This window comes from Pecten maximus, chromosome 8 (assembly GCF_902652985.1).
Source record: "Pecten maximus chromosome 8, xPecMax1.1, whole genome shotgun sequence".
Lineage (NCBI taxonomy): Eukaryota > Metazoa > Mollusca > Bivalvia > Pectinida > Pectinidae > Pecten > Pecten maximus.
This window is the reverse complement of record NC_047022.1, coordinates 28,001,427-28,018,304: the sequence shown is the minus strand read 5'-3', so window position 1 is coordinate 28,018,304 and position 16,878 is coordinate 28,001,427. Positions and strand designations below refer to the sequence as shown.

General features: G+C 36.6%; 1 protein-coding gene across 1 annotated transcript; it reads right to left on the bottom strand.

The window, feature by feature from the left end:
• Nucleotides 1–1,142: 1,142 nt before the first annotated feature.
• On the bottom strand, nt 1,143–16,081 carry LOC117333053 (potassium voltage-gated channel protein Shaw-like). Its single transcript, XM_033892174.1, has 3 exons — nt 15,811–16,081; nt 9,790–10,292; nt 1,143–4,442 (listed from the first exon to the last, which is right to left on the bottom strand). The coding sequence occupies exons 2-3, from the start codon at nt 10,249–10,251 to the stop codon at nt 3,543–3,545; spliced, it is 1,362 nt and encodes a 453-aa protein (XP_033748065.1). The 5' UTR covers nt 10,252–10,292; nt 15,811–16,081; the 3' UTR covers nt 1,143–3,542.
• Nucleotides 16,082–16,878: the final 797 nt, after the last annotated feature.

The window sequence follows — 16,878 nt, the reverse complement described above, 5'->3', positions numbered from 1 at the left end:
TGTGTACACTTCCGTTTTGAGGCTTATTTTCACTTTCGTCACATACGTAAACGTGACTGAGCATTGGAGGTATTTTCCAGTATCTACAATGTAGCTGATAGCAACTCTCGGAATACGCGAGAGTTTCCCAAGGAAGACGAAAACAACTCTTGAAATGTCTTGTCGTCTTCCATGGTCACCGATACTTTCGGTTTTAACCGACATTCGATTCATATCATGTTGGTCACAATTAATTAGCGACTCGTCAAACACCGGTGCAATATTCTGCCGATGAATTTGAGATATTACATATGGTCTTTAATGTAGATATGTCAGCATAATTTTCAGTATCGGTGATTAAAATTTTTCGGTTAAGATCGTTTTAGGAAGAATTCGCAATATCCCACTTTGCTGCTACGTGTACATTACTATCCGATTCCGACTGAACACATCAGCATGTACGAGTGGCCCATTGTGTAGAACCCACGTGACTTATTAGTATCGTTCACGCCAAGATTCAACACAAACTGCTCCGCCTCACGGGTGTAAGTATACTGTATTTTCGTTATATGATCCCGTTCCTTATCATAAATAGCGCAAAGTACCCCTTAAAATTAAGTCACTTTGTCAACAAAGCATGTCGTTTGTAGATGCTTTCTTTTTTGGAAACTCCAACAATGTAGGTTGTCGGACCTTTTCCTTTTCGACACTTACTTTGCAATTAAGGACAGGTTTTATCAACATTTTACTTGCTTTCAAAATCAGAAAAAAAGAGTCAGGAACTTATACAAAATTCAGATGAAAGCAATATTGATATCGTACACATTCAAATGAAGTTCAATATCGTACACACTTATACATGTGTATGTTCAATTTAACACCAGTCAGAATCTCAAAGGTAAACGCCCTGATGTACTTATGAACAACAGTTATAACGCAAATTGCTTCATCTAGATTTTTTTCTTGTCGCCAAAGGCCCAAACGGAAAAAAAGTTATTGGGTTAAAAAATTGGAGTTAAGATACATTGTTATTAAGATTCCGGTACCCAAAATACAATCTGGAACTTTAACCCCAAGGAAAAGAGGTTGCTTAAAACGACTTTCCTATCTATCCCCAAACACACCAAGACTTAGGCAGAATAAACAATCACCATGTCAAAAGATATTAAAGAAATCGTTTAATAGTCCACAGTTAATCCCTGACAGAAGGATTATTCGGTGTTTTTACTTTCGTCGAAATGATAATCATTACGAAGATATAAATTTCGGCATAACGCCAATACAAGAGGATGACAGCTGCGATCAAAATGACTTGCACACTGAAGGTTTTGAGAAAAGCATCATTGACTTTCTAAAACTTGTAAACAAAGACAGGTTTCCTTTGATTTTACATTGCATCTATGCTATGAACTGAAGAAATCAAGTAGTATAACTGCAATCCCACCTCACAAATGAGATATTCGACTACAAAGAAAACATTTTGGAAATTAGGTTCTCGCATATTCGGTGGCAAATTTCTCAACTTTATTTTGTGATTCAAGATTACGCAACTTTTGTCACCCTCCTGCTAAGGATATTCGACTCAAGGGGAGAAACACATTTTGCGGTTCCTGATTCCAGAGTGCTATATCTAGAATTTGTATAAACACAATTCTATTGTATCACAGCGTTACGATCACATATGTTTATGGCTTTATCTGTATTTTAACAGTAATATGAACATTTGATCATCAACAAAGGAATAAACTTTATTGTAGTAGGGTTAACGTTATGAATCCGCGAATGTACCGAGAAATAGTTGGTTCTATCTGAACAGCTTACAATCAATCTCTTGGTGTAAAGACGGTTTTTTATCAAGAAATGAAAAGGATGTCCATGCTGTTTATCAGGACATTTTTCTTGAGTTTGTAAAGACATGATATGAACCAGCATAACATAAATACATCACCGATGCTAAAACTTCAATAGGAGTACAGTGCTACCTGCAAAAATTGAATGATATCTATTTGAATCACGGAGTTAACAACATCACATATTTATTAATAAAAACGAATATAATCAGTTTAAAGAACAAAACATTAACTTTAAACATAGTAAGAAAAATCTCATCACATAATCAATATCGAGAATCACAGTCTAACACGAATGCTTTGATTTGACATAAAACTGAGGCCACTTCGGAATCGGTATGACTTGTTGCATACTTTGCAGCGATGGGTTTTCTCTCCGCTGTGCCGGTTAAAGCGATCCCTTAGTTTAGAAATGTCTTCCTCTATGTAGCTACATAAATGGCATTCCAACTTCTTTTTCCTTCTTTTTCCTTGCTCTCGGCGATTGTGTCTTTTTAAATCAGTATCAGTGCATTCTCCTTGCGGAAACAACTGTAAATGTAATTCTTCACTTCGCCATGTACATTCCACGGATGCCTCTTCAGATTCGCATTAAAAACAATTGTCAGCCACACCAGCTGTAATGTGATACCTGGTTGTATATTTTTTCATGTTGGTTCAGATTGGAAGTGGAGGAACAGCTTTTGCCACACATTGAGCAAATCATTGTTGTCACATCTGACAAAGCAGGAATATCACAACTATATCGAATCATATTTTTTTTATTACTGCTCTTCAAGCATGACGAGAGTACAAACTTAGGGTCAACAAACTCACGTGACTATTTGGCGGCCATCACGAAAGAGTGCTCTCTGATCATGTTCAATTGTCGTGAATGCTCTAGGTTCTGCTTCATAAAATTTATGTACACGAAAAGAATTGTTTATAGCGAAAGAAACAAGTTCATTAAAATATAAGTGTTAAAACAATTACATTGTATATCAACTCGAGAAATGTACGAAAATGTTTATAAGATATATCTGGTTGATGAGATATCTTATATCTTTTATACGATATCTCATAAAACATAAGATATCTCATAAACGTTTCTTTAAAATATCTCGCAAAAAATATAAAATATCTTCAATAATTTGGTTGCTTACTACATCACTAATGCTCCGTGAATAAATGATAACTTGGCTTGCCATACATGTCACGACCGTTCATCAAAATACAATACATGATCAAAGAGTGTTTGCTTTATTTTAAGTTGAACAATATTCAAGTGCAGGATAAGTATTGCCAGCCACGTTTCTCTCGCAAAAACAGTACTGGTGCCAACCATTTTTTTCGCTTACAAATTAACATATTTTATGTTCCTCAAACTTAAAAATAACAGAATACATATAGACATTGAAATTACATTACAAAGCTTAAATTCAAAGTAAAGTTTTTTTTCCCACAAGTAAGTTACAATTTTAAATATAGCTATATTATACATTAGAAAAAGACTGCTGCTATATTAGAAAAAAACATTTGTGTGAATTATGAGTAACCATCTCTCTCTCTCTCGCTCGCTCGCTCGCTCGCTCCCTCTCTCTCTCTCTCTCTCTCTCTCTCTCTCTCTCTCTCTCTCTCTCTCTCTCTCTCTCTCTCTCTCTCTCTTTACATCACGATGTTAACATCAGGCAAGATCTGATCAGGTAGGAAGTCACGGGAACAATAGAATCAAAGTCAGATGACACTTGTCTCCTTTTCACACATGGTTTCTGTTAATTTGCCCTTTGAAATTGGTGACACAGAAGACTTTGTCTTTTTCTTGTCTTTTGCGAGAAATCGTTCTCTGTCTTTATTCCGTAAGTGAAGATCGCTGAAGTTTGATGCAACAACAGCTATGGGCATGGACAGAAGCAGAATGCCACACATAGCACAGCAGATGCCTACTGCACGGCCAAGAAGCGTTTTTGGGTATTGGTCCCCATACCCCACAGTTGTCATAGTGATAATCGCCCACCAAACTGCCACGAACAGATCGGGGAAAGTAGTCGGCTCCTCAAATTCGGCATAATACACAAATCCAGCAAATATCGTGACTGACATAAAAAACACCACGAGCAATAACAATAACTCTTTTAGACTAGATCGCAAAGTGATGGATAGAATTTTCAAAGCACTGTACTGCCTCACGAGTCGAAACAACCGAAATAGTCTGCAGATTATCGCGGATTTCAGAAGAAGGTATATTATGCCACCCGCAGTACTAGAAGTGACAGCCTGGATATTTATCTCCATTCCGAGTACAGTTAGCATTGCAGCAACGAGGAACGTGTCAAGAACGTTCAACCAGCTGCCAAAAAAGCGGTTCTTGTTGGGAGAAGTGAGGAAGTGGAGGACTAGCTCGACTGTAAAGAAGAAGAGACACGACCATTCAATGTAAACAAGTGGCGAGTAAACCTCCGTTAGATAAGTCAGTCGTTCCTTAGGGTTCTCCCAGTCGATTTCGGACATCAGGTAAAACAGTGTCACGTTGTCGTATTGACTGAGATCAATGTCGGCACGGAAGGAGGGATGGGATCCAAACAGGAATATGAAAATGGAAACCACCACCACGAAGAAATACAGGAAGCTGAACATCTGAAACGACAGTATTGCGAGAATAACAAGATGATTTTTGTTTAATGTATAAAAATTAAAAACAATAAGCGGCACAAAATTACAGGGACTGGCTCGTTCCTATAATTTCCACAATATATCCTTCTACGCAAAACATTACAATCAGGTGTATTCAAATGACAAGAAACGCTAATATCACAAGTTTATTCAATTTCTTATAGACATCAACATTAAACTACATAAAAATGCATGGATATATATCAGGAAGTATACCTATATAATTGTATCCATTCATAACAAAATATTTCAATCTAAAGAAAATTTAGAAACGAACAAAGAAATCAACAACGCCATAACCAAGATATTTGGAAAAATAAACACTTGTTGCTAAACAGACTTGAGTCTTGTTGACCGAGCCTCCACGTCACCCAATGTCTGAAGCAATGCATGTACTCTAATACAATGGTCAGAATTGCATCAATTTTCTATTGTATTGCACATATACTTATACCATTGCACATGTCGTGTATAGCACTACTGATATAAACAGATATACATATACCATTACACATGTCGTGTATAGCAGTACTGATATATACACAGATATACGTATACCATTACACCTGTCGTATATAGCAGTACTGATATACACACAGATATACGTATACCATTACATATGTCGTGCATAGCAGTACTGATATACACAGATATACGTATACCATTACACCTGCCGTATATAGCAGTACAGATATACACAGATATACGTATACCATTACACCTGTCGTATATAGCAGTATTGACATATACACAGATATACGTATACCATTACACCTTTCGTATATAGCAGTACTGATATATACACAGATATACGTATACCATTACACCTGTCGTACATGTATATAGCGGTACTGATATATATAGATATACGTATACCATTACACCTGTCGTGTATAGCAGTGCAGATATATACATAGATATACGTATACCATTACACATGTCGTGTATAGCAGTACTGATATATACATAGATATACGTATACCATTACACCTGTCGTATATAGCAGTACTGATATACACAGATATACATATACCATTACACCTGTCGTATATAGCAGTACTGATATACACAGATATACGTATACCATTACACCTGTCGTACATGTATATAGCGGTACTGATATACACACAGATATACGTATACCATTACACCTTTCGTATATAGCAGTACTGATATACACATAGATATACGTATACCATTACACCTGTCGTATATAGCAGTACTGATATACACATAGATATACGTATACCATTACACCTGTCGTATATAGCAGTACTGATATATATAGATATACGTATACCATTACACCTGTCGTGTATAGCAGTGCATATATATACACAGATATACGTATACCATTACACCTGTCGTATATAGCAGTACTGATATACACAGATATACATATACCATTACACCTGTCGTATATAGCAGTACTGATATATAAATAGATGTACGTATACCATTACACCTGTCGTTTATAGCAGTACTGATATATACATAGATATACGTATACCATAACACCTGTCGTATATACCAGTACTGATATACACACAAATATACGTATACCATCAGTACAAGCCCTAAATAATTAAAACATGATTTAGATATGTAGATAAGAAATAATGGGACACATATTGATTTGTATCCATTTAGTTACTCCCAGCGTATTCAAAAAGCCATCATATCTACTATCATACACCACATTCAGACGCTCAGTATCTGTTATGGGTTCTACGATATAAATAAGATATTTAAGTTGAAAAATTCATTCAGAGTAAGTACTAAGAATAAATCCATCACACAAGGGGTCTGATGGGGAAATACAAGTACCGAATCAGTGGGTCTGATGGGGAAACACAAGGACCGAATCAGGGGTTCTGATGGGGAAACACAAGGACAGAATCAGGGGGTCTGATGGCCTAAAACAAGAAGCGAATCAGGGGGTCTGACGGGGAAACACAGGGACCGAATCAGGGGGTCTGATGGGGAAACACAAGGACAGAATCAGGGGGTCTGATGGGGAAACACAAGGACAGAATCACGGGGTCTGATGGGGAAACACAAGGACAGAATCAGGGGGTCTGATGGCCTAAAACAAGAAGCGAATCAGGGGGTCTGACGGGGAAACACAATGACCGAATCACGGTTTCTGATGGGGAAACACAAGGGCCGAATCAGGGGGTCTGATGGCCTAAAACAAGAAGCGAATCAGGGGGTCTGACGGCGAAACACAGGGACCGAATCAGGGGCTCTGTTGGGGAAACATAAGGACAGAATCACGGGTTCTGATTGGGAAACACAAGGACAGAATCACGGGTTCTGATTGGGAAACACAAGGACCGAATCAGGGGGTCTGATGGGGAAACAAAAGGATCAAATCAGGGGGTCTTATAGGGAAACATAAAAATCGAATCAGGAGGTCTGACGGCTAAACAAAAGGACCAAATCAGCGGGTCTAATGGCGAAACACAAGGACAGAATCACGGGTTCTGATGAGGAAACACAAGGACCGAATCACGGTTTCTGATGGGGAAACATAAGGACCGAATCAGGGGCTCTGTTGGGGAAACACAAGGACCGAATCACGGTTTCTGATGGGGAAACACAAGGACCGAATCAGGGGGTCTGATGGGGAAACACAGGGACCGAATCAGGGGCTCTGTTGGGGAAACACAAGGACAGAATCACGGGTTCTGATTGGGAAACACAAGGACCGAATCAAGGGTTCTGATTGGGAAACACAAGGACAGAATCACGGGTTCTGATTGGGAAACACAAGGACCGAATCAAGGGGTCTGATGGGGAAACACAGGGACCGAATCAGGGGCTCTGTTGGGGAAACACAAGGACAGAATCACGGGTTCTGATTGGGAAACACAAGGACCGAATCAGGGGGTTTGATGGGTAAACACAGGGACCGAATTAGAGGGTCTGATGGGGAAACACTGGGACCGAATCATAGGGTCTGATAAGGAAACATAATGACAGAATCAGAGGATCTGATGGCTTAACACAAGGACCGAATCAGGAGGGGGAGGGGGGGGGGGGGGGGGTCTGATGGGGGCAACACATGGATCGAGTCAGAGGGGGTCTGATGGGGCAACACAGGGACCGAGTCAGAGGGGGTCTGATAGGGCAACACATTTATCGAGTCAGAGGGTCGGATAGCTTAGCACGAGGACCGAATCAAGGGGTCTGATGGCTTAACATAATGATAGAATCAGAGGGTTTTATGCAAGTCTACACACAAGGATCAGATCATGACTGGAGGACCTAAGCAAAGAGTCTCGTACGGGATCTCATCACTAAAAACAAGGGGTAAATTACTGTAACCCTGTAAAATACAAAAACATACTAGCCGCATAATACCGCTCGGCAAGGAATCACTTTTGTTTAGCTCGATCAGTTGATCGTAAGAATGCAGTAAGCAAAAGGTCCCAAGTTCGATCCCTAGCAAAGACTCTGAAATTAATTCAATAAGATAATTTTCATTTATCATGCACTCTCTTACCTAAAAATAGGGAGGCCAATGTTTAATTTATGTTTTCAATTCTACGAAACATGGTTTACTCTCATTGAACAATTGATAGCGCTATACAATGGTTTAACATTGTATTGATTTTGTCCTCCAGGGTCATTTGCTGTCGTGTTTATGTTGCTATCTACCTCTTCAGGACGCCATAGGAATACTCGAGGGTTTTGTCCCACGTACTATCACACACGGAACAGGACAGTGTATAGTTACCGTCACCGCTGTTGATCTCTACTATCTACTGAGACTTTTGTTGTTGTGTATTGTAACAGACATATATTTTTAATATCTCAATTCGGACATGTACCTGTTGGGCAATTTCTATCAATAAATGCGACCATTAAAAAGTCGTGATGATATTGGAATATGTATTTTACTACAAGCTATTTGAACAGAGAATTATCTTGGTTATTTTATGCATGCTGAAATATTTATCTCCAAATTTATGCCTGTTTATCTTTTAACATAATGCATGCTTTAAAGCTATTGCCCTAAGTTATGGCAGACATAAACATGGTATTATTGATACGTATACAGTATATGGATGTTACCTCACTGGTGTGGTAAATCACAATTTCATATCAAAGGTACAAGGTTTTAAGAATGATTTTCTCAGATGCATTACCTACATTGAAAATACATACTTTATAGAAATAGATAGAATACATATGTAACATTACGATTATATATCCGACCGTTACATCAGACTTTTGTTTTACCATTATTATGATTATAAAGGATCGGGAAATATTACTACCTAAACCCAAGTAGTTCTGAATTTTATAAACGCTGCGTCAATTCCTTATAGATAAAGGCATCATATTCAATAGTGTATATTGAACATAAACCTAAATAACGTTAATACAAATATTCTAGTTTTACATTTGAGTTAATCCATCTATGTTTACTTCTAAAATACGCGCATATAAGTCCAATTTAATCCAAATTAGACTTGCAATTGCCGCTCCACTACGAAACACTGCGATACAATTATAGCGTAGAGGAGCGAAACTACAAGTCTTATTTTATTAATTGTATTGAAGCTGTTATAACTGAGATTAGAAACAAGATTATACCATTGTATCTTATTATATAATACCAGCAGTTACAAAATGATTGAGCTACTGTACTACGGAAACCCTATGTAGGACACACCGACATGATATATCAGTGGAGATGTTGAACCATCCACCTCTTTCTATTTAAAATACTTCCTTAGGTCCCTTTTGATTTTCCCGACATCCTGGAGGGATAATTTATCATTAACTGTATACATTATAAAAGGTACCTCTAAAGGCCTTCTTTACTTTTGTGTTGTTTTTATCCTTTAATATCAAAGTATACCCACCATAATTACATCATGGTAGGTGTACATCGGTTGTGTATCTTAGGGAAACGCTACACAGGAAATATTATCTATATTAGTACAATTCATACATTATTTATAATCGATATCAACATGCAGGACTTGTAAAGGAATAACAACATGTTGTTTATAGTAAAATCAATAACTGTTACATTTACCCTGTGTAAATTCTGATGACGACTTTGAGTTGATCATCTATCTATCATTAAGTGGAGATGTACTAAGCGCCAAATTTCTTACTGTGGACCAATGGGAGGTCATTGTGAAATTTCCAAGTAGATTTTGACATATATAATTTGATAATTGTCTAACACCTAAGTTAGAAAAGAAGATTTTGTGACTTCACAATATTGATTTTCTCTAGTGATTGATCAGTCAATGAATAAGAAGAATATGAAACAAGTAAGGTTCTTTACCTGAGCTAGAAAAGAAGAATTTGGTTGGTCCAAAAACAGCCATATTGCTCTCTTTACACGGACGAACGCGCTAGCTCCACACTGTGCGTCGGTGTAGTCTAGGTCCTTGACAGAAAGATAAGTTTCCAGAGTTTTTAGAGTGTCTTTGTCATTATCAAATTTGTAGTACACCTGCAGACAACAGGCTGACAAGTTCTCCTCGTGTAACTCCCAAAACGACAACTCATGCCGCAAGGTGGCACCACAGTAAAAAATAGGCAAATGAAGTTCGCCTGTTCTGTAGAAATCTAGTACCGAGTTAAAGAAATCAGGATTCCTGTCAAAGAAAAATTGTTCTGTTTCTTTACAGAATTCCTTGGAGTCCCTTGACAGTTTTCCTAGTCTTGTGTCAGGCTTAGAATGTAATGTATCAAAAGTGGTTTCAAACACTCTGCCGCCGACATTTAAAACCACTCTCTCCATGTCGCCAGCTCGTCCAACGAATGATGCCTCGTCCTACTCACCTAAAATGTAAAACGGATATATATGAAATATCATCTGAACTGAACCCATTTATATGTATAATTAATATCTTATCGATCCATACCGTATGTATGTTGATATTACGCGTCCCTTTACAATGTCGTATATAACATATTCAATGTATGCAAATTCTATAAAAAATAAAAATCTTATTAAACAAAAACAGCAAATCAGAAATTGTCTGTCTCCGGTTAGCAAAGTAAAACATATGCCTCGTCAGATTAAATATCAAGACACTTTACAGTTGTTATTGGTTTTTTTCATCAGTACTACGCGGCTACATTCTGAATATTCATCGTGATGATGTAATGTAGCTGCAATGTTATTAGCTGTTATTTCGCAGCCAATGGTATTACAGCTAACTGAAATTAACACGATTACTGTTTGAAAAAATGATTGCACAACCGCAGCGTTTCTGTTACTATGTGATATCGGGTCATCCATGGTTTTACGAACCTGACCTGGACAATATTCCCCGAAGCCGAAGGCCGATGGGTATATAGTTCAGGGCAGTTCAGTAAAACCATGGATTGTACGAAATTAAGTCTGCATTTACTTATTATATGATTGATATCAATCTAAAAAAAAGAGCAAAAACAAAAACACAAAAGTAAATAAATAAATAAATAAATAAATAAAATAAAATAAAAAAGTTCTCTAAAATACCTCATCACATCACCGGGGGGTTAGGATAACGTTTCGGCAGGTCCTTGGAATATTACATTGACCTCTGCTTAAAATATATCTCAGCACAGATGACATAATTTCTATTTTTAGCAGGAGTCAATATAGGATTCCACAGACCTAACAAAATAAAAGTAACACCTCGGTGATATCATTGGGTATTTCCAAGGAAATAATTGATTTCATGTGATCTCGTACGGACCAATGAGTGATACAAGATAGAAGATAAACATTGTCTGCAAATTAAAATGAACATGTACTTAAAAAAATTAGGGGGAAACCTGTCGTACGGTCCTATGAACATAACAATTCAATGGCTGTATTTTCCCGAACACAAGTTCCAGTATCAAGTCCTCTGTGGCAGACACATGAACACATACTCCGATCTTGAAAGTTAAGTTGAAAATTAAGGATTGAATCCTACTTTGTGATATCATGAATTGAGATGATTATGAACTGAATTAGGTACATGTCAGAAGTTCCAAAAATAGCGGGATCAAATACAGTATGATTAATAAATAACGAAGATCGGAACAACGTAATTTCGGAACTACATGTAAGTTGATATTTTCCCTCATGAGGTTAACTCTTCATCTTATTCAGTGAGCCAATCCTGTTTATCAAAAGACACATTTCTTTCTTTAGTTATGGAGTGTATACCTCCAAGCTACATTTTGTAATTGTCATCTTTTCTGGACACTTGATTCCAGTAACAATAACCGATACAAAAATAAGGAGAGATATTCCTGTCGGTCTAGTTGACATTTACAAATTCAGTTAAAACAATCGACAATATTAGTTATCTGACGCGGTGTTCTGTTCCCAAGACACCATTTTTTTTCTCGATTACGGTTGTTTATGAATATTTTATGTAAATTTCCTCATTACACGAGCACTGTTGCGACATACAATATCATTCTGTACATTGTATCTCTGATAAGTAAAGCCATATACCAGGATAGTCATTTTTATTCTATCCTTGAATTGTTTTAACATATCACACATGCCAAGATTTTTTGCTGTTTTATTGGATCAGAAATGGTCACATGCAAGTCGATATCTACCATATGAACCCCATGTTTCTAAATTAAGAACAACGGTTCATATTAAATTGATTGATAATCCCAAAATGGCGTAATATGATGATACATTTATTTATTTTGTGATATTTTATTGAAGGCATTATATTGTCTGAAACTTTTATGTAGTATTAGTTTTTTAAAACCATTTCTTGATTATAAGGTATTTTGTTTGATTCCAATTTAAATTAATATATATTCATGTAAGGCATTTATCCAATTACTGGTAAATATGTACAAATGTAATATCAAAATTCAAGGCCTTGATTTCGGCAAATAGGGTGTAATATCGACCTGGCAGAAAAAAACTCCATAACTATAGGCTCCATATTGACCTTAACAACTGTCCCATATTGATAACTATCACCAGGCACATGTTTGTCCTACTTTTAGAAATCGAAAGTGATCATCTAGAAATTCCAATTACTATAAATAGCTTTACTGTCGTCTTTTTTTATAGATATCAAAATATGTGCTCTAATTGTATTCTTCTTGTGACAAAAAGAATGTTTTCTTGGGAGGATTCATATAAATTACTACCACGGTTGTGAATTTTAGGTATTATTTCTAGTTATGTTTTTAGTAATGTGAGATTCAAAATCGAATCCGTGCTTTGACGATTACGTCGACTGTAACAAGACACCAACAGTTCAAAATACAAAAAAAAAAGAGAAAAAAGAAATTGTTACGAAATGCATAAGAAATGAACAATGTTGTTGAAAATATTCTCCTGTTTTACTAGGTATGTTCGGTATCTCGATAGCTAATCAACTAAGGGAGACGTGACCAGTTCCCTTTCACAAACGTGTATTGGCGTAGTTAGGACTCGTGTGTGGGGGGGGGGGTTAGAATCCCTACAGCCCTCTGTTCCACGTCGCCTCCTCGTCCACGAAACGAGAACATCCAAGCTATTTTACTCGCGACCCATCTCTTTATACATTGTATATGTCCTTATCTGATTTAGAAAAGAGATGTACACTTGTATCATAATGTTGTTATTTGTTGCACTGTTTCTATTTAAGGAGACTTGTCACCTTTTGATATGACTTCTCTTTCTTCTCTTGTTTTTCCCCCATGTCGGATGGCTTCAGTAAATGTTAGGATGACTTCGATAAATGAATGGGTGGCTTTGGTAAATGTACGGTATGCTTTGATAGATGTACGAGTGGCTTTGTTAAATGTAAAGGTGACTTCGGTAAATGTACGGGTAGCTTTGGTAAATGTACGGTATGCTTTGATAGATGTACGAGTGGCTTTGTTAAATGTAAAGGTGACTTTGGTAAATGTACGGGTGGTTTTGGTAAATGAACGGGTAGCTTTGGTAAGTGTACGGGTGACTTTGGTAAATGAACGGGTAGCTTTGGTAAGTGTACGGGTGACTTTGGTAAATGAACGGGTAGCTTTGGTAAGTGTACGGGTGACTTTGGTAAATGAACGGGTAGCTTTGGTAAATGTACGGGTGACTTTTGAAAATGTACGGATGACTTTGATAAATGTACGGGTTGCTTTGGTAAATGTACGAATGCCTTTCGTAAATGTACGGGCGGCTTTGGTAAATGTACTGTATCCTTGAAATATCCCAAAATATACCAATACTGCTTGTTAGCACCTCCCTTAAGCTTCCTAAACGAACGTTATTGTTATCCTCTTCAAATCCTTCATTCATCTCATTATTGACGAAGCTAATATACTCCAGTTGTGTCCACGTTTTTCGATATTTGTCAGTCTTGCCTCTTCAGCACGCTTCACCTTCTCTCCGTTCGTATATCCCACAACTACAGCTCGCCATGTTGATAAAACATAATAAAAGGGGACGGACGCGCGACTAACTACCCCGAAAACAGTTCATTATTAATGAACTGCCAGGAGGCATAGTTCACATATGCAAGGTTCGTATTGTGTTATATGTTAGCAATGAATATAGCAAATACATCTAAATAAAAATACTAATTCTAATTATTCACATGATAATCATGAATATTCATTAAAAAGAACTCTGTGGGCTACCCATGAACTTAGTATAGGATTATAAAATGTGCGCGGTAAGACTGGCATTGGTCCAGTTGTCCGCTTAGCATTATTTGATTGAGTACACTGAAATAAATGAGAGAGAAAATAGTTCCTCTTTTTATTTTAATGCTTGTAGTTTTCATTTGTCCATAACTCTGCTAATTCATTATTAGTTTTGTTTACATGGTCGATGAACAAGTACTAATTTATTGGATTCTAAACAACAATATTTATATAGGTCAATACACCAGCAACAAAATGTATTATTTTACAGAGAACACTACACCGTCCATTGAGGACTACCGATCAAATTAACCATCTGTTAGCGACACAATCATGTAGTAATAACGATCGGCCACTTGCTACTTTTATTGATTATCTCATTTCGTAATTTATTTTTATGATGAATTATCAATATTATTTATTTTATTTATTGCATACATGCTTCTGTTTGAAATATCTGTGGATAACTTTTTATAGAAATAGTAATATTTCTGTGTGATTTGTTTTACTAAACGGCGGTATGATATAGTCCAAAAACATGAATTGTAAAATACATCAGTTGTAGCAGGCAGGCTATTAGAATGGGACTTGCTGTCCCTATTTCATGATTTGTGTTTTAAGGGGCCACGAAATTAAAGGTCTTTCTTTCTAAACATTAACTTCCATGTCTCTCCTGACACTCGCTCACAGTAAAGTGTTTAGTTCAGTATTCGCCCCATGGCATCATTCCACTTCTTTCTAAACGATTGTTCTTCTCAATTTCTTCCTGTCACTACCTCACGTATGCATATAGGTGAGCGCCCCCTTTGTAAGGAATGGCGTCGGTGTTAATATTTCTGCTTGACGTCCAGCTTTAACACTTGCGGTTAGGACCGGTTTGCTCGTCAGTATAATGTGACTAGATGGGATGTCAGGTTACCCTGTCCTGTGCCATTGTCGTTTATCGCGGTATAAACGGTTGGACTGGTTTGACCAGAGTTGTTCGTTTATGTAAGACGGACCTGGTGATTTTATATTGTGTTTAGACGAGCCTTGTCAAAGACTTTTAGGCCGTGCATTGAAATATACAGCTCCATAAAGATATATACCTGAAATAGTTCATTCAAAAACACAAACCGGTTTGTCCGCATTAACGCACGAGTCCCTTGTGTAATGTTACAGTGTGATGACACTATAAATGCGACGGACCCATTATTCCTGGACAGAGACTATAAATAACGTTATTAGGTAAATAGGGAATACGAAACCAAATTTATCTTAAAATGTGCAGAAGTTCTACAATGCCCATTTTGTTCTCACAAACAATACATACATATTGATATAATACATTATCTACACGACATAAAGGAACAATGGATACAACCGACAAACAAATTAATGGTCAGGAAAATTAAGTTTGTATTGGTCAAGTTTTTTTTAGAATATGTTATAAGATATCGTGTCTGTTCTCTTAAAACAAGTATGTGGGTCATACATGATATATCAGATTACATACTATTACTATGGAGACAATGGTATTACAATCTTTGTGTTTACTAACCTATTCAGATAAATATAATGCTAATGACATGTACCGAACCTTGAAAGAATGGATAACGTACGCAATTATCAATATATTGATACCATGGCTCCACGTCCTATAAAACGAGACAGCTTGTTGGTTTTAATAGTACTACTAACAATTCATGCCGTTATACACTAGATACAGAGATATAAAACTTACCTTGGTCGAGCTGTAGTTTCTCACCTTATTCATAAGAGGAATAGATGCACGAAGCAATTTGAAATTAAGTACCGCACTAGTACTATACATGTAAAATGTCCATATACACACATAGGTATATACCGTCATTAGCTCTGATCACGTGGTCATACTCATGGGTCCGTTCGTCGGACGGAAACATCGATCCAGACGTATGCGACAACCGTATCCTTTTACCTTTGTAATCAAATACCAAGCAGTAACGATGATCTACCATTGAAACAAGAAAACCTATCTAGTCTCTTTGTCTTCATATTTACCTATAGTCTCCTAAATATCCTCTCTAATTATCTCTGAAACAAATTGCGTCTTTATTTCCTTGATAGTTAAATTTCTTTTCATCATATTCGCCTACCATAATTTTGTTCCTAGTTTCAGAATCACGTGATCTTTAAGCATAAGCCTCGGTTTCCTTCTTCAGACATTGCATTGTATTGAATCGTTATAGAATGATTAGCGTCTAGAATACAGGAAGCGTATTTAAAATTAATCATTTGATTTCGTCGTCTATTGTCGTCGTGTGAGGTGGTGTAATGTTTATTTTGTTCTTCTTAGTAGCATCACGTTAGGTCCCTAGTATCACTGATTATGAAACAGCTGGATGTTACATTCTATACATATAATATGCATTATAGTCAGAAACTCTCTTGTTGATCAGGCACTTGTCTCTCTCCTGCATAGTAAACGAGTTCTCATAAATATTTAACAATAATTTGAAAATTATTATAAAGAAAAAGAAAATACATAAGATTATCGTTATATATTATTCACAAATACTCTTTCTATATATATATACTGTAATTTCCATTCTTGACTAGTAACCAAATACTAATTATTTGAAATAAATGTAATAATTTATTGAGAGAACTTTAATATAGGCTTAGCCTGATGTTCAATCCATTTGATTATCAATAAAATATGTTGAAATGAAAAATGTTACATTCTAATTCATTTTGTCTCTATTGTATATAACTCCAAAGTGTTGAATGGTGTTAATATAGTGAGTGTCTAACCATTCTTGAGACCGTC